Raw genomic sequence first — 23,608 nt, 5'->3', positions numbered from 1 at the left:
TTTCCAACATGGTGATTATTACTTTATCACTTGCCTCCAATTATATGAATTTATTGAAGGCTTCACAAATATTATTGCATATTAAATCACACTTTATATCTATTAGGAAATGTTATCTTGTCCAAGTTTCTTTGTCAAGCTTGTTCAAGTTTTCATTTGCCTCCTTACTCAACTTTTTCATACTCTTCGTGGCAGTCTCATTTTTATGCAGAGCTTTGCTATAGGGATCTAAAATATGGGACCAATAGGGGGGCAAGTGAGGTGTCCCCCCTCCTATTGGATAATGAGTTGGTCATCATTAATGATGGCCAACTCATTATCCAATAGGAGGGTGACACCTCACTTGTCCCCTCTATTGATCACATATTTTGGGTCATTGAGGATTTTTTCTTTTATGCATCGTATATGCTCTTTGAGCATTCCAAAGCAACATATAAAAAAAAATCAAACTCTCATTGACCAGAACTACCATCTTTGTACCACAATCCCAAAGCACAACCTAAAGTTGAAAAGAAAATCTAACAACAAATCAAGTTTCTAAGTGGCATTACCTCAAAGTATCCCGATCCAATACAAAATCCCCTGCAGATCTCCTATCTTGGCCGCGAACCACCTTCTCCAAGATCTCAGAGTGAGAGTTCTTCTTGATCCTTGGTCGAGATCCAAGATACGAATCTGGGGCATGGTAATTTTGTCAAGTTCGATATAAATGATAGAGGTTTGGAAATTTTTTGTCAACTTTTAACCGTTGAGGGTGATAGAAGTAAGATGAGGGGCATTTTCATCACAATGCCCAAAAATTAATTCTGTGAGCTATTTTTTAACGGTGGACAATTCATGGTTTTTTTATGCTACCTTTTACAATTTGTGGTATTTAAGTGCCACATTGAGGAAACTTTACGGTATTTAAGTGCCATTTAGCCAACAATTTATTCCTTAACCTAATTCTTGTGAGCTCTGATTATTATTAGAGGGTGTTTGGGAGAGCTTTTCTTTATTATCAAACTAGCTTTTAAATTAAGATTTTAGTATCTATTTGTTTGGTAAAATACTAAGTAAATTTTTTTAATCCAATCTAGAATCATACCCAAGACCATGGGAAAAATACTGGATACAAAAACTTTTAAGCTGTATTCTAAGAAGTTGCTATACCCTAACTTTTGAAAAATTATCTTATAAGCTCACCTAAATAAACTATAGATTTGACCAACCAAATTATCATTTAACCCAAATGATTTTATACAGTTTCCATACTACTCTGTAAAAAAAATATATTGTGGGGGTAATGCAAATTCAGAGGAATGAATTGTTATTCCTTCAATTTCTTAAAGAATAGAGGGTTATTTTAATAAAAGGTAAGGGTAACTTGGTTATTTTTCGACATCATTTGTTGTGTATGTTGCATCTCTCTGGAAAGTTTTATCACTTTCATTCTTCCATCTTCTTCTTATTTATTGTGTGAATTATATCTTCTTTTCAAATTTAAAATTTCATGCACAACCCTTTCAAAGATTATATAACTGGGGGAAAATGCAACACAAGTAAGCTATATAGTGAAATATTTTAAACAAGAGTCTAAGTTAACATGCATATAATATATAATTTACGTCAGAACTAAAAATTATACTTTAAAAATTATGTAAATAAAATTATAAAGATCAAATGAATTTTCTTATGTATAGTAGCTTCTGTTTTGCTTCAATCTAAAATTTTGAGAAAATAAAAAGTAAATAAAATTAAAATAAATTTTATTTAAATGCATAAAAAGATAGAAAATAAAATGAATGATATAATAATAATTTTTTTAGATTCAAAAAAATATAGATGTATTTTTTAAAAGATTCTTATTATTTTGACAGATGATGTGCATTATATACATGTATCTGTTTAACAGAAATGTAAATAGACATTAATTGATCATAATATAATTAACATATAGGATTCATGTGGAAATTCAATATTACATACACCGTGCATTAGTACGTGCAAATATGCTAGTCTATTCCTCTATAATAATAAGAGGGTACAAAGATTTACTATTCATTCTACAGTAAATAATACAGTGAATTATTATAGTATTATTATTGTAGTATCATCACTGCAGCAATACGAATTACTGTAGCATTTAAAAATATAAACTGCAGCACAAGTGTGTTATTGTAGCACTTTGAAGATATTACTATATTATTCACAAAAAAATATGATATTTAGAAAACAGAATTACCGCAGCAGAAATAAATATAGGGGCCGTGCAAAGCATGGAACGCACACTGGTTCATCATAAAAGCCAAAAGTTAATATGTGGAATGAGGCGTATTAACAAGAGCCGTGAGAATGTCGTGAAAGTTAGGCCCACTAAGGCCCATATCAATTTGAAATCCTCTCAGCTCGACGAAATCCACCATCGTGATCCCAACCCCGCCCCCATCTTCATCCCGCTCTCTGTCTCTCTACAATTTCAAATGAAGTCGATCTTAGTTCGATAACCGCTGCAGACTGAAGAGAGCGAGAGAGGGAAAAAGCAGCAGCAATCAGCTATCTCTTTCTCTCTCCTCCAAGATCTCGCCTTTGGATACCCCCACGACCCCTGATTCCGTAAAGAGGGTTTCTTGGATCTCAAAATGGAAGAGCAACCGCAGATTGTAAATCTCTCTGGCTCTTGATCTCTAATTCCCTCTTTGTGTCTCTCTGATTCTTGATTTGATTTGATTTGATTTTTTTTGGGTGCGCGCAGCTGGAGGGCGGGAAGAGGATCGAGGCGAGGGATCTTGGTTCGGTTCTGCGGATTGGAGGTGGGTCTTTTTTATAATTTGGTTTTCTTTCTAAAAAAAATGGATTTTTTTATTGATTCGTGGGTTAAAGCTTGATTTAAAAAAATTTAATTTTTTGGGCGTGTTTATGAGAACGATGCTATGCTTGGTGAATGACAGCTACCAGGTTTAAGATTGGATGAGAAGTTAATTGAAATTGCACGTTCGAAGATGGGCAATTGTTGGCTGTGGTGAGAAAAAGGCAATTTGTCTTCAAACAATAGTCCCACGTTGACTAGTGTAATGAATGGGTAGGTGTTTAAATTGCTTCTCTTCTCTTTATCCTTTGAGGGTCCCCAAGAGGGGGGTGTTTTGGGCAATCAATTTGTTTGGGCTCTGGATAACACGCTCGCCACACCACGCACGTGCCCCCCTCCTCGCCACGCCACGCATTTTATTTTTGCCTTTTAACTCGGAAAATCGTGCAACGTGCGGGAAGTTCAAATGATTGTGTGAGTTTTGGAGAACGTGCGAGAAGATTAAGCGGGGAGTTTCAACGGTATAGGGTTTCTAAAACCCTATAAATACAGGCCTAACTCAGTTCGTAAAGAGCAGCGAAAAAGAAAAGCTTTTTTCTTCTTAAAAAACCAAGAGAAATCTCTTCTGCCTTCTCTAAAATCTGTCTACTTTTCTCCCTCTCTAAAATTTGTTGTTGTTATTCATTTTTCTTTTGGGCAATCGTCTTCATCTGAGAAAAAGCTCTATACTCTCGCCCGACTAACAAGGGAGGGAAGCTTTCGGTGGCCTTTTTTTTGAAAGAGGGAAGGAAAGGACGATGTATTTGTCAAATGGTAGGAAGAAAAAAAAGGAGTACTTAAGCTATAAAACCCCCACCCTCTTCCCTTAACCCATTATCAAATCAGCTTCCGAATCTTCTTAAAAGAGAAAGAGAAGCTCGAGAAAAAAAAGAGAGGCTGAGGGAAAAGTACTCGGTGAAAAAAACTGAGAGAGAGCACTCAGTGAGAAAAATTGAGAGCGATTTTTCAGAGTGAAATTTGGGTTGTGAGTATTTGTGAGAGTGATTGTAAAGTGAGAAAAATTGAGAGCGATTTTTCAGAGTGAAATTTGGGTTGTGAGTATTTGTGAGAGTGATTGTAAATTTTTCTCCCCTTAGTGAAGAGTGAAATTTGGGTTGTGAGTATTTGTGAGAGTGATTGTAAATTTTTCTCCCCTTAGTGAAAGATCTGCAACAGCCCGTGGACGTAGGTAAGTTTATGTCGAACCACGTAAATCTTGTGTGTCCTCTTATTCCGTATTTATTCGTTTTCTCGTAATCTGGTTATAAGGGAATTTGCGTAGTTTTCCAACAAATGGTATCAGAACTCTGGTTGTGACGCCTGTCAATTTTCTGTGAGATTACTATTCACATGAATATTGAATTTCGTGAATAGTGAAACTTTGTCAGCGGTACCAATTTGTCGGCAGAGGTGTCTTGATACACGGTGGTTCGCAGAAACAGTCAGAAACGATCCAAAAGGTGCCAGATTCGAGTGGGAGCGATGGCTGCAGACGAAGGGAAGGTGAAAATTAAGAAGTTCGATGGTGCGGACTTCGGCTTTTGGAAGATGCAGATCGAAGATTATCTATACCAGAAGAAGCTGTATCAATCTCTCTCAGGAAGTAAGCCAGATGACATGAAGGATGAAGAGTGGACTTTTCTCGACAGACAAGCCATTGGAGTTATCCGATTGACGCTATCCCGAAACGTTGCTTTCAACATAGCAAAGAAAAAGACCACAGCGGGTCTTATGGCGGTTCTCTACAGCATGTATGAGAAGTCCTCTGCCTCAAACAAAGTTCACTTGATGAGGCGGCTGTTCAATTTGCGGATGACAGAAGGCGCTTCAGTAGCTCAACATCTCAATGAACTCAATATAGCCACAACCCAATTGAGTTCAGTTGGAATTAAGTTTGATGAAGAAGTATGAGCATTGATACTTTTATCTTCTTTATCAGAAAGTTAGAATGCTACTGTCACAGCTGCGAGTAGCTCCTTGTGAAGCAATAAGTTAAAATTTGATGATGTTCGTGATCTAGTTCTTAGTGAAGAAATTCGTCGGAGAGAATCGAGTGAAGCATCAACCTCTTCAGCTTTACACACGGAGTCTAGGGGGAGAACTTCAGAAAGAAGTTCAATTCGCGGCAAATCAAAATCTAGAAGCTGCAAATCTAGATCGGAAAAGAAAGATTTTAACTGCTATAATTGTGACAAGAAGGGTCATTTCAAGAGGGAGTGTCGGGCACTGAAGAAAAATACCAGTGCACAGGAGTCTGCCAACGTGACCAATGAAGAAGGTGATGCTATGATTCTAAGCGTCAACACTCCGATTGAATCATGAATTCTTGATTCAGGGGCATCCTTCCATGCTACCCCATGCCGAGAAATCATGGAGAACTACGTCAGCGTGATTTCGGAAATGTACATCTAGCAGATGATGAAACCTTGAAGATCGTTGGTAAGGGAGATATCCAATTAAAATTTTGCTAAATCAGACCACATGGAAGCTGCAAGGAGTGAGACATATTCCTGACCTTAAAAGGAATTTGATCTCTGTAGGATAGCTTGATAGAGAGGGTTGCTGTACAACCTTCTCAGGTCATGAATGGAAGATTACTAAAGGAGCACTCATCATTGCTCGAGGTAAGAAAAATGGTACTCTCTATGTAACCTCTAACTTAGAGAATATTATTACAGTAACAGATGTAGATGAAAAATCAAATCTATGACACCAAATGTTTGGTCATATGAGCGAAAAAGGAATGAATACACTTCTGTCAAAAGGGAAGCTGTTGTATCTGAAGAATGTAAATGTCGGCCTATGCGAGGATTGCATCTTTGACAAACAGAAGAAAGTCAGTTTTGTAAAGATTGGCAAGACGGTAGAAAAGTTAGAACTAGTTCATACCGACGTATGGGGACCATCTCCAGTTTCATCTCTTGTAGGCTCACTGTACTATGTCACCTTCATTGATGATTCTACAATGAAGGTGTGAGTCTATTTTCTGAAGAAGAAATCAGAAGTCTTTGATACCTTCAGAAAATGGAAGGTCATGGTGGAAAATAAAACTGGTTTGAAGATAAAGCGGTTAAGGTCAGACAATGAAGGAGAGTACAAAGACAGTAGATTCAAAGAATTTTGCGTAAACAACGGGATCAAGACGGAGAAAATAGTTCCCATGATACCGCAGCAAATGGCGTAGCAGAGCGCATGAACAGAACTTTGAATGAACGTGCCAGAAACATGAGGAATACATGCCGGCTTGTCTAAGTTCCTATGGGCTAAAGCTATCAATACCGTAGCCTACCTAATCAACCGCAAGCCCTCAGTTCCCTTAGACGGTGGAATACCGAAAGAAGCTTGGAGCAGAAAAGAGGTAAACCTTTCGTATTTAAGAGTTTTTGGTTGTATCTATTATGTACACATAGATTCTGCTAAAAGAAATAAACTTGATGGCAAATCTAACAAATGTGTTTTTGTTAGTTATGGTGGTGATGAGTTTGGTCACCGGTTTTTGGATTATGAAAATCGAAAGATCATCAGAAGCAGAGATGTCATATTCAATAAGAATGCGATGTACAAAGACAGATCAACTGCAGAATTAAGTAGTTCCAGTACAAAAGCTGAAACAAAGGAATTTGCTGAATTTGAGGAGATTTCTAAAAATAATGTTCACACTAGTCCTGAAGTGGTTCAAGAAGAACCAAGCACGTCAGAAGTGAGACGCTCCTCCAGAATTCCTAAGCCAATTTACCGTTATTCGCCTTTTTTGCACTACTTGTTGCTGACTGATAGTGGTGAACCAGAGTGTTATGATGAAGCAATGCAGGTGGAGGATTCAGTCAAGTGGGAGTCTGCTATGCAAGATGAGATGGACTCGTTTATATCAAATCAGACGTGAGATTTAGCTGAATTACCACCAGATAAGAAAGCTCTTCATAACAAGTGGATTTATAGAATCAAAGAAGAGCATGATGGGAACAAGCGCTACAAGACAAGATTGGTTGTCAAAGGTTTTTAGCAAAAAGAATGTATTGATTACAATAAAATTTTCTCTCCAGTCGTGAAACTAACTACAGTCAGACTGGTATTGAAAATTATAGTTGCTAAGAATTTACATCTTGAACAGTTAGATGTAAAAACAATTTTCCTTCATGGTGATTTGGAGGAGGAGATCTATATGAAGTAACCGAAAGGCTTCATAAAGACAGGCAAGGAAAATCTAGTATGCCTTTTGAAGAAGAGCTTGTATGGATTAAAACAAGCTCCCAGGCAGTGGTATAAGTAGTTTGACAACTTTATGAGCAGCAACAGTTTCACTAGATACCAAGCAGATCATTGTTGCTATCTCAAGAGTTTGACAATGGCTTCATTATTTTAGTGTTATACACTGAGGACATGCTCGTTGCAGGTTCAGATCTGCAAGAGATTATAAATTTGAAGTAAAAATTGTCAAAGCAGTTCTTAATGAAAGATCTTAGCGCTGTAAAGCAGATTCTTGGAATGAGGATCAAGAGAGACACGATGTCACGCCCTGCTTCTTAAAATACCGGGAAATCGGAACGTGAACAAGCCCGTGACGTATTAGATTGAGGAGAAATATACACTAATAATTTTTTTCTTTTTCTTTTCTTCTCAATCTAATACGTTAAGCGTCAAACAAGAGAATATTAGTCACAGGTCCCCCGATCACAATAGCAAAAATATAATAACCTAGAATAAGAAATAGACATCATCAAAAGTAGATCATCCTAGACATAAAAATATGGGTCAAACATACCCTTATTACAAAAAATGGTCCAACTAGGAATAAAAAATACATAGTCCATAATAAAACAAAGTACTACTAAAAATACGAAAATCCATCAACTAAAGAAAAATATGATAAAGAGTTCTAATGTCCCACAACTACTATGGAAGAAAACCACTACGTTTCAGTTTGTTCTTCTACTCCATCGGAAGGATACTCCGGCTGGGTAAACGTTGGCTCTGCTGCATCATCGAACTGGACCTGTTCGTCCCTTAAATTTGACGCACACCAGAGAAAACAAGTGTACGTCAGCGTGCATGGCATACGACAAGATCTCACATGAAAAATGTAACGATCGTATGACCCATGCTATGACAGTAATAATACTAATAGGAAAGACAGTGATACATGTAACTGAAAATCTAATAAATCATGATGTAACCCTCATCTAAACATGATAACATACAACTATGTGAATACAGTAACTGGGTCGAATACTAACCATCCTAAAACTCAGTGGTCCACATCTCACACAGAGTCAACGCTCATATCATCGGATAACTGACTGTTCACAAATCCCCTACGTGCATCCAATCCCGCTACACATGCGATCAAAGGACTACACGTAAACCGTTTTCTGCCTGGTCCGAACTCAAGCAAAACTCGGGTGACGAATCAAATTCTCACTAACTAAAGTGATGTACACACTTCACTTTAGCCCTACAAACCAACCCCAGTGGCGACACCAACCACTGGCGCGAGCCTGGAAGATACATCAACAGTCACATCCGAACACATGAACAATGACTTCCCCATCCTAACTCTTCTCATTTTTTCTAAGTCAACCATAATCCTCATTGAAACTCGTGTTCACCGTCTAAACTCAGTTAACACACTCACACATGTCACTAAGTCTGTTCATGACACAAGAGGCCACTAAGTCATGAACTACTAAAGTTCTTAATCACAACAAAAGATAATAAATAAAACTAATTCTATACAATAATAACATGACATGTCGAACATGATTAAACAAGTTTGTAAAGCATGAATAATCACTACATTAAAACATGGAATACAAGAACAACCTACCATAGTATGAATGCACACATAAATAAGTTTTATTGATAACATACTACTGGATGTCAAAACTTCTCATGTAATCTAATCGTAATTAAATATCCTTTAATATAATAATACGATAAAAAGAAAATTAGAAACCAATGTCGTTTTGCATATGAAATGTCGCGCTTTACGACTATCAGTTATACGTTCTTAATTAATAAATATTCTTTTTCCAAAAATTATTCTTTAAAACTATTTCTCATTTTAACTAATTTAAAATAAAATATTTATGTAATATATATATTAATTCTTTTCTGCATGAAAAGTAACATTTCCCTATTTTATAAATTACCTTTAATTTATTTATTTTTCGATAATATTTCGTAAATTCTAATTATAACACCTAACTTGTCATTTCATGTCCGTAAATTCTTCGATGTAATTATACAAAATTATTAATGTCTCATAAAATCTAATTACAACACATGCTCATCATTTCATGCTCGTTAATTCTCAGATATAATTACCGCAAAATATCTCATTATTATTATGAAAATACTATCTAATGCTATTTATCAACATTCGACGCCAAATATTCACAATATGCACATTATCACCATTATCATATCTAACTAATCATTTAATTGATAATAATTATAAAACAAAACATATTTAGAGGCGAGATCTTGCCTCGGTACGTCGAACGAGTCGACGTTGACGGCACGAGTCAGATTTGACGCGGAGGAGCGCGGCAACGAACTCTGGTCGGCGTCGGGCAGCGACGAGCTCGGGTCGGGGCTGACGGGCGAAACTGGAGGTGCGGCTGTTGTGCACGGCGAGCGGCGGCGCAGCGGTGGTCTGCTGGAGTGAAGCTGTGGCGTGAGGGGGGCGACGTGGAGGAGGCCTGTTCGGAGGGGCTGTGGGGAGAGGCTGACAGAGAGGGGGAGGCAGGTGTTGGTGCTTGCGGAGCGGCCTGCAGGAGGTGGGTTGGGGTGGTGGTTGGCTGCTGTGGAGGCGGGACGGTAGGCGCGTGTTAAGTGGACGGTGACGCGGATGGATCTCGCGGGAAGGTGGTACGAGATGAGGTGACTGAGAGGCAGTTGTGTCGGGTGAGAGAGAGAGGGCAGGGGTTTGGATGGCGGTTGTTGGGGGAGTGCCGACGGAGTGTAGCGGGAGGTGGGTTCGGTGGCTACGTCGAAGATCCGGGCGAGGGGCTGCTCTGGTGGGGGAAGCGCGACGAGGATGTTGGAGCACGTAGAGAGATGGTAGAGAGGGTAAGCCGGGTGTGGGCGTGCTGAGGAGGCTGGAGCTGCGAGGCTCGGCCGACGGAAAGACGAGGGAGAGCGGCCTGAGGCGAGATGAGGAGAGGAAGATGATTTCGTGCACGGCTGTTATCCCGTGACAGGAGAGGGTTTTGTTACGGGATATTTATAATATATATATATATATATATATATATATATATATATAATATTAGGGTTAGAGTTAGGTATTTAAAACAAAAATCATTAAAATAAATAATTACGGGTATTTAAAAATTAAACTAATTATGAAATAATTATCTACAAAAAAACGTACCAGTTGTATTAATACAACCACTGATATGCAGCTGAAGAAATAATACTATAAATTGTACAATTAATCAAAAATAATTAATAAAACATATAATTAGTTATTTTAAAAATTAAATAATTATAGAATAATTATTTACATAATAAAACGTACTAGTTGTGCTAATACGACAGCTGATACGTAATAATTTAAAATAATACAATAATTTACACAAATAATACGAAATTAATAATTCAACATAATACACAAAATAATACGTAATAGTAACAATAATGCAATATATTATTTAAAATAATACATAATAGTAAAAATAATACAACAGATTAATTCTAGAAATTTTTACCGCACAAAATAAATTTATAAATATTAAAATCATTTAAATAAATATAAAATTTGGACTTTTAAATCATAGAAAATTCTAGAAGGCCGAGAAAAATATCAATACTCCTCTAAATAATAATTAAATATTTTAAAATACTAAAAAAATTATTTTAACTAGTATTAAATTTTACGGTCATTACACACGAAGTCTGGGACTTTGATGTTATCACAGGCTGAGTACATCAGCAAAGTACTCTCTAGGTTCATTATGCAAGATGTTAAACCAGTGGGTACACCTTTAGGTGTTCATTTCAAACTTTCCAAAGAGCAGTCACCGACGACAGAGGAAGAGCATGCACACATGGCGAAGGTTCCGTACGCCTCAACAATTAGAAGTTTGATGTATGTCATGGTTTGTACAAGACCAGATATTGCTCAAGTAGTGGGAGCTGTTAGTAGGTACATGGATGATTCGGGCAAGGTACATTGGAAAGCAGTCAAATGGATCTTCAGATATCTACGGGGCACCACAGGTAAAGCACTTTGTTTCAAAGGTGAAGATACAATAGTATCAAGTTATGTGGATGCTAATTTAGCAGGAAATGTTGATGACAGAAAGAGCACTATATGGTATGTCTATACTTTAGGAGGTACTGCGGTGAGTTGGGTTTCTCAACTGCAGAAGATAGTTGCTCTCTCCACAACTAAAGCAGAATATGTCATTGTTATTGAAGCCAGTAAGGAAATGGTTTAGCTTTAACATTTCTTGGATGAGTTAGGCAAGAAACAAGAAGATAATGTCTTATATTACGATAGTCAAAGTGCTATTCATCTAGCGAAGAATCCGTCTTTTCATTCCAGAATGAAGCACATACAGATGCGGTATCATTTTATCCGATCACTTCTGGAAGATAGAATTTTTGAACTTGAAAAGATCAGTGGAGCTCAAAATCCGGCAGACACGCTGACAAAGACGGTGACTACTGACAAACTGAAGTTGTGTTCAACTTCAGTTGGCCTGCAATAGTATCAAGACCGAGAAAGAGTTGCTGCATAGATCGAGATGTGAAGACAGATTAAAATCAGTCTTCAAGTGGGAGATTATTAGTCAAAAAGGGAGGGAAGCTTTCGGTGATTGGCTTTCGATGGCCCTTTTTTTTGAAAGAGGGAAGGAAATGACGATGTCTTTGTCAAATGGTAGGAAGAAAAAAAAGGAGTACTTAAGCTATAAAACCCCCACCCTCTTCCCTTAACCCATCATCAAATCAGCTTCTGAATCTTCTTAAGAGAGAAAGAGAAGCTCGAGAGAAAAAAGAGAGGCTGAGAGAAAAGTACTCGGTGAAAAAACTGAGAGAGAGCACTCCGTGAGAAAAATTGAGAGCGATTTTTCAGAGTGAAATTTGGGTTGTGAGTATTTGTGAGAGTGATTGTAAAGTGAGAAAAATTGAGAGCGATTTTTCAGAGTGAAATTTGGGTTGTGAGTATTTGTGAGAGTGATTGTAAATTTTTCTCCCCTTAGTGAAGAGTGAAATTTGGGTTGTGAGTATTTGTGAGAGTGATTGTAAATTTTTCTCCCCTTAGTGAAAGATCTGTAACAGCCCATGGACGTAGATAATTTTGTGTCGAACCACGTAAATCTTGTGTGTCCTTTATTGCGCATTTATTCGCTTTCTCGTAAATCTGGTTATAAGAGAATTTGCGTTGTTTCCCAACACCGTGTACAAAGGCCACTTGTTTCCGGGGTTTTTACTGCTAGAGAGAGAGGATCGACCGTGCCAGGGCGATAGACGGGTCCTTAATCTTCTAGGACAATACTATGCGCGAATGCTACCCCTATCAGGCCAATTTTTTCTGTTTAATCTATTTTTCAGATTTATATGCATGCTAATAAGTTAAAATTTGACAGCAATCTAGAAGATTGACCTATAATTATTAAATCCGAAATTATTGTGCTTACTATTAAGAATTATAATCTGTTCATCAGAAATAATTTTAATCTGTAATTAATTACAGTTAATTGCTTTTAATTATTTATTAATTAACTGTTAATTACTGTTAATTGCTTTTACCTTGTAATTAATTTAATTGTTAATCTGTCACTATTAGAAAATTAATCCGAAAAAATTAATATTTTTGAATTATTGCTTAAATTGCTAATTACTATTTCAAAATTAAATTGTTCTGTTCATAATATATATTGTTCATATTTACTGTTCAAATATCAACTGCTTAGACTGCTAGTAATTTTACTGATTAATATTACTAGTTTATAAATAAGCTGTTTTACAAGCACCATTTGCATAATTGACCACACTAAAATCTTGAATCAAATACATACCCTAAAGTCATACTCCTAAATAACTAGTTGATTGGTATTGACAAAACTTTTATTCCTATCAGATTTCAAATACATAGACTAGTTAACTTGAGTCGGATTTATGACAAATCCTGATCATTCTAAGAGTGTCAAACTTGAGAAGTTTACCGGTGTTAATTATAAACGGTGAGCTAATCAGATGAGATACTGATTCACTATCCTAGGACTCTTATCTGCAATTGACACTCCTGAATCTTCATCCATTGGATCTCAACCCATGACCTCCAACTCTCCTGTTTATGGTCCTGAACCTGAACAACCTACTCCTTTCACTTCTGCTTCTGGTGCTAGTTCATTCTCTAGTCCTATGAAGCCAGAAAAAATAAACTATCACTGCTGCCATAGGATCCTTAGTGCGCTTGCGGACAATCTATATGACATTATGAGTTCAAAAGTGCTAAAGACCTATGGAATGCTCTTGATGCAGAATATGACTTTGATGATATCGGAATTCTGCGTTTCACTTCCTCTTCCTTCAATAAGTTCATGATGGTTGACGACAAGCCTATAAAAGAACAAATTCATGAATTCCAAGATTTCATTCGTCACCTCCAATCAAAAGGAAACGCCTTTACTGATGATTTTAAAGTTTCCTATCTGATTAACAAATTTCCTCCTTCCTGATCTAGATTTGCTGGAGATCTCTGACACAAGCAAGGAGATCTAACATTAAATGAAGCTCTCAAGGCTATTCGTATTGAAGACCAGCATAAACAAAATTCCAAAACCAATACTGAAATGAAAACTAAAGTAAACTTGGTAGAGGATAAGTCTAAATCTAAGAATTTCAAACCCAAAAAGAAGAAATTCAAGAAAAACCAACAATCATTTAATAAACCATCTTCCAAATCAAATTCTAATTCTTCCAGCCATAAGTCTGATGGAAAGCTCTGCTATGTCTGTGGTAGAACCAACCACTTGGCTCTCAACTTCTTCTATCGGAAGAAAGAATCGGCAAAACCTGCTCCAAAAGGAAATGGATCTAACAAAGTAAACATGATTGAAGAAAATCCAAATCCCTTTAGGTTAGTCTCTTCGTTCTATCTTGTAAATTCTCTTACTTCCTCCTTTGATTGGTGGTTGGATTCTGGAGCTAATATTCACGTTTGCAATGATCGTTCTTAGTTTTTAACTTACCAGGAATCACGTTGAGGAAGCATAAGCTTAGCAGATGACTCCACCAAACAAATAATTGAAAGTGAATGCATAGAGCTTATCATGACTTCTGGAAAAGCTCTAAATCTGCAAGGCGTTCATCATGTTCCTTCTTTCCGTCGAAACTTGATCAGTGAATCTTTTCTTCTTAGAGCTGGCTTTAGGATTGTAAAGGAATCCAATAAATTTGTGATTACAAAGAATAATGCATTCATAGGAAAATATTTTATTTGTAATGGTATTTTCAAGCTCAATGTAATCAATTACAGTTCTAATAAAAATTTTAAATCTTCTGTTGCACAAATTGTTAAATCTTGTGATGTTTGGCATGAATGACTTGGGCATATAAATTTTTAAACTTTGCAGAGAATGATTAAGTTGAATCTCATTCCTAAATCATCTTATGATCCCTCATCTAAGTGTGAGATTCGTGTTCAAGGGAAACACACTAAGAAACCCTTCAAGTCTATAACTAGAAACTCCGAACCCCTCGAATTAATTCATAGTGATGTGTGTGACTCAAACCGAGTTCTCACCCGAAGGGGTAGGAGATATTTTATGATATTTATAGACGATCACTTTAGCTATTGTTACACCCTATCTTCTCAAAACTAAGGATGAAATTTTAGATAGGTTTAAGGTGTATAAAGCTGAATCTGAGAACCAACTTGAAAAGATCAAGATTTTAAGATCTGATCGTGAGGGGAGTATACATCAAATGAAATGACTGAATATTACCAAAAGCACGATATTATTCATGAGGTAATTACTCCTTATACACCAAAGTCTAACGGGATAGCTGAACGAAAGAATAGAACCCTTATGAACATGATGAACTGTATATTACTCAGTTTAGAAGCACCTGAAAATCTCTGGAGTGAAGCTCTTCTTTATGCTTGCTTTATTCTCAATAGGATTCCCCACAAAACTTCTGATATAACTCCTTATGAATATTAGAAGGGGAGAACTCCTAGATTGAACTTCTTCCGGGTTTAGGGTTGCTTGGCTACGGTAGCTATTTCCGAACTTAAGAAGAGGAAAATTGGATCTAAGACTGTTGATGTTGTATTTATTGGATATGCATTAGATAACAATATTAACATATTTCTAGTCATTAACTCTGAAATCAACGACATATTCAACAATACTATCATTGAAACAAGAGATGTAATCTACTTTGAAAACATCTTTCCTTTTAAATCCAAAATCTCAGAAAATTCTAGATCATCTCTTCTTTCTCATCTACCATCTTCTAGTTCCTCTCAACCTCTAGATATTAAAGCTCGAAGAAGTAAAAGAGGTAAAATTCAAAAGAATTTTGGAGAAGACTTCTTTACATTTCTTGTTGAAGGTGATCCAAGCTAATTTAAGAAAGCAATAGATTCTCCTGAATCTTCTTTCTGAAAAGAAGTCATTGATAATGAAATAAAATCTATAATGGAAAATCATACTTGGATACTCACTGACTTACCTTTAGGCTATAAACCTGTTGGTTACAAGTGGATATTTAAGAAGAAACTTAGAGCTGATGGTTTCATTGATAAATATAAAGCAAGATTAGTAGCTAAAGAATATACTCAGCAAAATTGCATTAATTACTTCGATACATATTCTCCTGACTCCTGTAGCTCGAATCTCAATTATTTGGGTATTATTAGCCTTTGCTACTATTCATAAGTTGATCATACATCAGATGGATGTCAAGACTGTTTTTCTGAATGGTGATTTAGATGAAGAAATCTATATGAACTAACCTAAAGGCTTTATTGCCAAAGGTTAGGAAAATAAAGTCTGCAAACTTATTAAATCTCTGTATGGTCTAAAATAAGCTCCTAAATAATAGCATCAGAAATTTGACAAAGTCATTGCTCAATATGGTTTTACTGTGAATGAACACGATAAGTGTGTCTACACTAAAGTGATAAACAATGACCATGTCATCCTCTGTTTCTATGTTGATGATATCATTATCTTTAGAACAACTCTTGAAGTAATCTTAAAGGTTAATGATTATCTCTCCAAGAATTTTGACATGAAAGACTTAGGTCTTGTTGATCTGATACTTGGAATGAAAATCACTAGAGACACTAGAGGAATATCATTGAGTCTCTCTCATAGTATTGAGGAAATGCTAACCAAATTCAATTTTCATAACTCTAAATCTGTCTCTACACCTTATGACTCTTCTATATTTTTGAAGAAGAATGAAGGTGAACCTGTCTCCCAGCTGAAGTATTCTTAGCTGATTGGATCTCTCTTGTGCATATCCAACTGGACTAGACATGATATAGCTTATGTTATAGGGAGACTGAGCCGATATACCAGCAACCCTAATAAAGATTATTGGATTGCCTTAGAGAGAGTATTTAAATACTTGAAAGACACAGTTGACTATTGCTTGACTTACACTGGGTATCCTGATGCGATAGAAGGGTATAATGACGCCAATTGGATCACGAATTCCAACAGTGTAAAGTCTACATCAGAATATGTATTTCTTTTTGGTGGTGCAGCTATACCCTAGAAATCCTGTAAGCAAACAATAATTGCCAGGAGCACTATGGAATATGAATTGCTTGTACTTGATACCACTTGCATAGAAGCAGAATGGTTAAAAGATCTACTCTCTGAACTACCTTTGGTCCCAAAACCCTCTCCTCCAATGTCTATTCACTCTGATTATAGATCCACCATAGAGCTTCTAAACCAAGTGCATGTTAATAAAAAACTTAACAAACATATTCAAATAAGATATAAATCTGTACAACGCTTGCTAGGCAAAGTTGTGATTCTAGACTTTGTAAAGTTTGAAAAGAATCTTACTGACCTATTGACTAAGGGTCTATCCAGGAGTGTGGTTCTGAATTTATCGAGGGAGATGGAGTTAAGCCCATAGATGATGTTACTGACAGCAGGAACCCAACCTTTATTTGGAGACGCAGTCCCAGTGTAGGTTCAATGTGGTAGAAACAAGCTAGACTAGTGACACTCGTGTGGAGCATCGACCTAAATATATTCATATATTATTATGGTAGCATCTGCTACTACCCTTCTCTATGATGACAATGCTCTTATAATACAGCTGGTTAGGTTGAGTTTTACTCTTAATAAGTTCAACACATGTATTGCGGTGGGTATGATATCTAGCTGTGGTATCCTTGAAGGAGTTACCTACATGAAAGGAAACGTGATGACCGCGGTTAGGGAGGGAGGCAGGATAACCTCTAGAAACTCTCATGAGTCGGTTATTGTGAGCATAGTCTTTTACGCTCAACCCGTTTTACTCAATAGATGAAGACGTATTGTGTGTGATTTCATCAATACTTGGTACAATAGGTCTAATTCAAGGCCTAGTCCATTATGTCCCTCAGGTTGCGATGAACCCACTAAGGAAAGGTTCAAAGCCGAAAGCTACCTCTCCTGAATTCATGATACGAAAAGTTACCCAACCTATATTTGGTTTGTGATTTATTGATTTATTTTTGAGTTTTTTAGTCAAACTTTGCCTTTTGTGGGGGATTGTTGGCTGTGTTGTGAGAAAAAGGCAATTTGCCTTCAAACAATAGTTCCACATTGCCTAGTATAATGAATGGGTAGGTGTTTAAATTGGTTCTCTTCTCTTTACCCCTTGAGGGTCCCCAACTGTTGACTGTTTTGGGCATTCAGTTTGTTTAGGCTCTGGATAGCACACGCGCGCTCGCCTCGACTTTCCTCGCCGCGCATGCGCACGCACGCCTCGCCACGCCACGCGTTTTATTTTTTCTTTTTAACTCGGAAATCATGCAACGTGTGGGAAGGTCAAATGGCTGCGTGAGTTTTGGAGAACGTACGGGAAGTTCAATGACTGAGTGAGTTTTGGAGAACGTGCGGGAGGATTAAGCGGGGAGTTTCAAAGGCACATGGTTTCTAAAACCCTATAAATACAGTCCTAACTCAGTTTGTAAAAGAGCAGCGAAAAAGAAAAGTTTTTGTCTTAAAAAACCGAGAGAAATCTCTTCTGCCTTCTCTAAAATCTGTCTACTCTTCTCCCTCTCTAAAATTTGTTGTTATTCATTTTTCTTTTGGGCAATCGTCTTCATCTGAGAAAAACCTCTATACTCTCGCCCGAGTACAGAGGTCGGCTGCTTCCGGGGGCTTTTACCGCTAGGGAGAGAGGATCTACTGCGCTAGGACGATAGGCGGGTCCTCAATATTCTAGGACAGTGCTCTGCACGACTGCTACTCGTATCAGACCAATTTTTTCTGTTTAATCTATTTTTCGGATTTATATGCATGCTAATAAGTTAAAATTTGATAGCAATTTCGTCACTATCTCAAATTTAAAGTTATGATGTTATAGGGAATACCAGCTTTATACAATGCTTAGGGTAAATTTCACAAAAAACCATCTTAAGTTCGGCCGGGTTTCAGATGAACCCATAAACTTTTAAAACTGTCACTTAACTCCCCTTAAGTTTGGGTTGTTTCAGAAACTTCCAAAATGATTTCAATTTCCTCAACTAACCCCTCTAATGGTGTTAGATGAACTAGTAAATAGACCGAAAAAACCCTTTCCATATCAACACTCTAATTGTTAAATTAAATTAATCATTAAATAAGTTAATTAAATCCCTTATAGAATTACCTTATAATTATTAAAAATGACATCAATAGATTTTTTTTCATTAGCGTCATTTTGGTCATTTCAACATAACTGCTTTTCACGTGCACAATTAGATCTAAAGGTGTTGGTTGGGTATGAGGGTTACCTTGCAAAACTTAAGGGGTTAAGTGATATTTCTAAATTTTAGGGGGTTATCTCAAAAACAATCAAACTTGAGAGGGTTTTGTGAAATTTTAAATGTCCTTCCCTTACATTGAAACTCTGAAATTATGGTAAGGACTGAGGTTTATAATTTTATACTCTTTAACATATCCCTTCAGGCATCATTTTCGTGAGTACTACCCCGGACTCAAGCATCCATCTTTTGTAATCTACTTTATTCGTGGTTGGTGGGATTTGAACCTGTGTTGTCCAGATATTACTTTAAAATTTCCTTCTATCACACCAAAACTCCACAAATCTGTTGGGGGCTGTGGGTCATAAGCTTATATTTGAACGTGATAAAACTATAGTCCTCAACCCTCACCACAACTTCAGGGTTTTGGTCTAATGGAAGAGACCTTTTAATACATAGCGTGCTTTGAAATGGATGGGCCTGTACTGATAATATTGTTTAGCTCTTCTACATTATGAGATAGGTAGTTGAGACTGCTGAAATTCTGCTAGCTTAATACAAGGTTTGATATTCAATGGTAGGTTATGAAGGTCTCTTGCGTAGTTGAAGGAGTTCTGTTTGAGCTAGAGAGGCCATATTATAGTAACTACGACAGCATCCAAGACCAACTGTTGAGCTTTTGTTGCAGAATACAGGAACTTACCCCAAAATCCACTATGGAGTCTTGAAGTGGAGGTGCTTGATAGAAAGCCATATCTAAATATTATGTTTGGGATATGCTTGGGTAGAACAAATGACGGCAAGTTGTGAGCTTGTAGTCAATATTAGATGCAAAGTCTATAATTGGTAAATTGGTAATTGGTAGACGCAACCTTCATGATCTGTTCAATTTCTTGATCGATTTGACTTGAAATTCTAGAAATTCATTCTTATCTTGATTTATGATATGCACTTGTGGTAGCTTATGGCACTGGAATCTAGTTTACGTGGTTGTTAGTGATGAATTATGTTACCAATACCCAAGCAAGCTGATTCGGGAAATTTATGAACTACTCTGGGAGATCAGTCTGTAATTATACTTAGTAGGTTGAGGGTGACTTTGATCAGTTTGAAATAAAGCAACTGGAAATATTAGTTTTGAATCATTCTGAAGAGTTAATAGTGTGTAACTTGGTATCTTGAAGATCATCAGCAACATGATATAGTTTATCTCAACAAAATCTGAGTGATTCAATTATCAGTTGATGAAAATACTCCCTACTATGTGCATAGGTATTCACTGGTTGCCCGCAAGGGGTCCTAATTAGTCAGCTCTTGCTTTAACACACTAATGCTGGTGAATACCACTATCTTTTTCGCATTCAATAAAAAAGGAAGATGTCATATGTTCTGATATGCATGGATGACATCGTTTTGCTGACTTTTCTAAGTTGGTTGCATTTCTTCGTTAGCTGAAGGAAATATGTTCCTTTTTTATCCTCAGTAAGAATCTGGGGGTTCATTTTCCTTGTTTGTATAGGTACTTCAATAAGTATGCAACAACACCGAAAATATATGCTTACTTATGGTTTCATTTGTTCATACTGAATACTAAACTATTAAATTTAACCAGGAATGCAAAAATGTTCAAACTTAACAGAAGCTGAGGTAGATAATCATCAGGGCAAAGAAAAGGAAACTTCCCAAAACACAAGTACATCTGCATCTCTACATTCAAATGAACCAGTACAATTAATGACACATGGTAATCCTGTCGCACCATCAACTAGTGCGTGTTTGAGTTTAAGCCTAGCTGGTAGCCTTCAGTCTTCTGCCAACCCGATAAAAGCTGATAAACCTGATTCCCAGAAGATGATCTTCACAAATCTCAACTTGGACCTCAATGAAAAACCCTTTCAGCATGATAAGAAGTTGGAACAGTTTAGACCTACAGATGCATCAGAGTGCAGTAGCACCAATGGTCCCTCGCACGAGAGTAATCCGTTAAAATTGTGGAGGGAGATGAAGCAGAACGGTTTCCTCTCATCCTCTCATGGAGGCATACCTGTTCCGAAGCGAAGGGGGCGTCCACCTAAAAGGAAAAAAGATGACGGGCTCCTGAAAAAGAGTGATATAACAAAACGAGAATATCCATACAAGTACTCTAAGGATTCTGCTCCTACTGGGCTGCTCTCTGGACTGGATCCCAGGATCATTAGACATGTGAGAAATAAGAAGCAGGTCAATTCTATACTAAAGGCCGTAGTGGAATCTGAAAGAAGTGATGCCCAAATGCAGAATATGAATGCAAACCAAATTGGAAGTGAAAGTGAGGATGTTATATCCCATAGTTCAGCTGGAGATCAGTCCAGTTTATATTACAGGCCTTTGTTCTCTGGTTCAGATCATGAAAGTTCTACCTTACCACGATTGATCCTGGAAGATGATGATGACTCTCTTAATTTGAAATTGTCATCTGCTGTTTCTATTGGGTCAGAGAATGCTAGCAATACGTCCAATGATGAATTCTCTGCAGACTACGATACCATTGCTTCTCTATCGATGAAAGGTTGTTCTCTTCGACAGATTTAACTGCAAATATTCACAAACCTTGGAGAATAGCTAATAGGAAATTCTTCTCCTTCAATTGTAGGTGCTTCCGTAGCTTCTCAATGGTTGGACCTCCTACAACAGGACATCAAAGGACGGCTTGCTGGTAAAGTTCTATTTTATTAAAGCTCTATAGTTTATTGATAAGTGTGTATTTGTTGTGTAAACTAATTCTGTTTGATTATTGATGCAGCACTACAGCGTAGTAAGAAAAGGTTGAGGAACGTTTTTCAAACTGAACTGCCTTACCTATTATCAGTGGAGTTATCTGATCGAGAAAAAGATGGATATTTTGAACATTCATCTGAGAGTGCGTGTTCAATGAAGGCAAGTTTGGATGTGCACATGGAGAAATGGAAATCTATTTTCAGTCAAATGGACAAAGCACTGTATGAGGAGGGCAACCACCTTGTGAGTATTGCCTTTCGATTCTAACTGCATCAACTCAAATTATTATTCTTATAAGAAAATCTATATGGTTAACATCTGAATTAGTTTTAGAATTTATCCTGGCTTAGCTAATGGAGAGTTAGATATGGAAAGTATGGTGTCTTAGTGACCAGTGACCACTATTTTCCCCGTTGTTCCAATTTACTCAATGAATCCTTACTATTAGAAATCCTAGAGGTTTATAGACAGATGTCATTTCTTCATTGTTATTGTCAAAGTCCTGCCACCAAAACCCCGAAGGCGTGGAGAGGGTTGAGGGTTATAATTTTTACACTCCTAATTGACATGCCCTCGGAGGCTGGGGACCCTTTCATGTGCCAAAAACGACTGGACACAAAAAGCTTTTTTTATTTTTTTTTAATCCGATTTAGAAATTTGTGACCACTAAACCAAAACTCCTTAGTTGCAATAAGGGTTGAGGTTATAATTTTGTACTTCAACAGATATATTTGATCTGTATAAAACATTACATTATATGTAATTTCTTGGCTTTAGAATTCATTTTCACCTTCTTAAAGAAGGAAGCCGTTGGAGACGAATGAACATTGATGATCCGTTTTCCTGATTAGGAGAACTGGCTGAAGCAAGTCCAAGTCATGCAATCACACTGTGAAGGAGGACTGAAGTATTTCGGTACAAGTCTCACTATGTCACTAGCAGAGGAATTCAGGTCAGTAGTTTTTTTTGTATATTAAGCTGCAATTTAGCATCTTCATAATTAAGTTTATGTACCTACGGGCATTGAAAAAAAAAAATCTGTCTGTAAATACTCTAACCAAAAAGTTATCAAAATTTTCAGCGGGCTAAAGAAAGCAGAGGCTATAGAGCGGGAAAACGCGGTGAGGGCAGCTGCGGCTTCCATCTACTCCACAAGCAACTTGATCATGTCTGAAGAAAATGTTTCTGGCTTCTAAATTCATTTAAGCCTTCACACTTTTATACCTTCTAATTATGGCAGCGCCATTGTTTCGCTATGTTTACAGTGTCTGTATTGTTTTACACCACATTTTCCCTCTTTCTTTTGATCGCCTTGTAAATTTTCATCATTCACGTGTAAACTATTATTAATTTTGTCTCTTTTCATAATGTTGTGGGATTGCAAATTGCAAACGGGTTTTCTACCTATAAACCCAAAACATTACCCCTATTTATTTTTAGACTCGTTCACTTCTAAAATTATTCTTAGGCACTAAATACTCCGCCGAATTAACTTTAAATCCACTTTGAATTTGCAGTTTGACACATGATGTAAGTAGCTACAAAAAATTTTTGTTGTAACTTGCTATATATATATATATATTTCCTTACTAAAACACTAAATACAATGATTGAGTATTTTTAATTTATTTCCTTACTAAAAAAAATTTCCTCAATTTCACTTCGATGATTTTTACTCAGTTATGTCTCTAAACTTTAGCATTGTGATTATTTATTTTGCTTTGATGTTTGTTTAAAGGAGGTACATCAAATTTAAATTTTTATATTTATAATTGAATTGATGGGAAACAAATATAATCCGAAGTCAATTTGAATTATCATGTTATTTGAACCGATATGAAACCAAGCTTGACCTGAAAAAGTATAGTATAAAAGTGAAAACATTTGAAAAAATAGCGTTATAAAAGGAAAATGAATAATTAAAGCTAATAAGACACGATAATTGGTTAAAACTTGGGCTAAAACGATACAAAAGAGAATATGGAGTTTGTTTCTAATCCTTGATAGACTTTAAAAAAATTATACGATGAAAGTATTCACATAAGAATACAAAAGTACTAAATAAAAGTTCATGAAATCTCTTC

At 36.6% G+C, this 23,608-nt stretch overlaps 1 protein-coding gene across 1 annotated transcript; it reads left to right on the top strand.

Annotated features, from left to right (window-relative positions):
• Positions 2,368-22,892, top strand: LOC109843362. The gene is made up of 7 exons (XM_020412294.1): positions 2,368-2,642; positions 2,735-2,792; positions 20,380-21,315; positions 21,400-21,462; positions 21,550-21,767; positions 22,376-22,476; positions 22,606-22,892. The coding sequence occupies exons 1-7, from the start codon at positions 2,622-2,624 to the stop codon at positions 22,718-22,720; spliced, it is 1,512 nt and encodes a 503-aa protein (XP_020267883.1). The 5' UTR covers positions 2,368-2,621; the 3' UTR covers positions 22,721-22,892.

The sequence above is a fragment of the Asparagus officinalis genome, chromosome 5, assembly GCF_001876935.1.
Source record: "Asparagus officinalis chromosome 5, Aspof.V1, whole genome shotgun sequence".
Taxonomy (NCBI): domain Eukaryota; kingdom Viridiplantae; phylum Streptophyta; class Magnoliopsida; order Asparagales; family Asparagaceae; genus Asparagus; species Asparagus officinalis.
Note: the sequence above shows the minus strand (reverse complement) of the source record. Positions and strands in the feature narration are given on the sequence as shown.

What these genes read in the sequence shown, in the direction of transcription:
- LOC109843362 (XM_020412294.1), top strand. Translation starts at nt 2,622, where the DNA reads ATGGAAGAGCAACCGCAGATT. An exon ending in CATCAAAGGACGGCTTGCTG is followed by an intron (nt 21,463 to 21,549) that starts GTAAAGTTCTAT and finishes TTATTGATGCAG; the next exon opens with CACTACAGCGTAGTAAGAAA. An exon ending in TCACTAGCAGAGGAATTCAG is followed by an intron (nt 22,477 to 22,605) that starts GTCAGTAGTTTT and finishes CAAAATTTTCAG; the next exon opens with CGGGCTAAAGAAAGCAGAGG.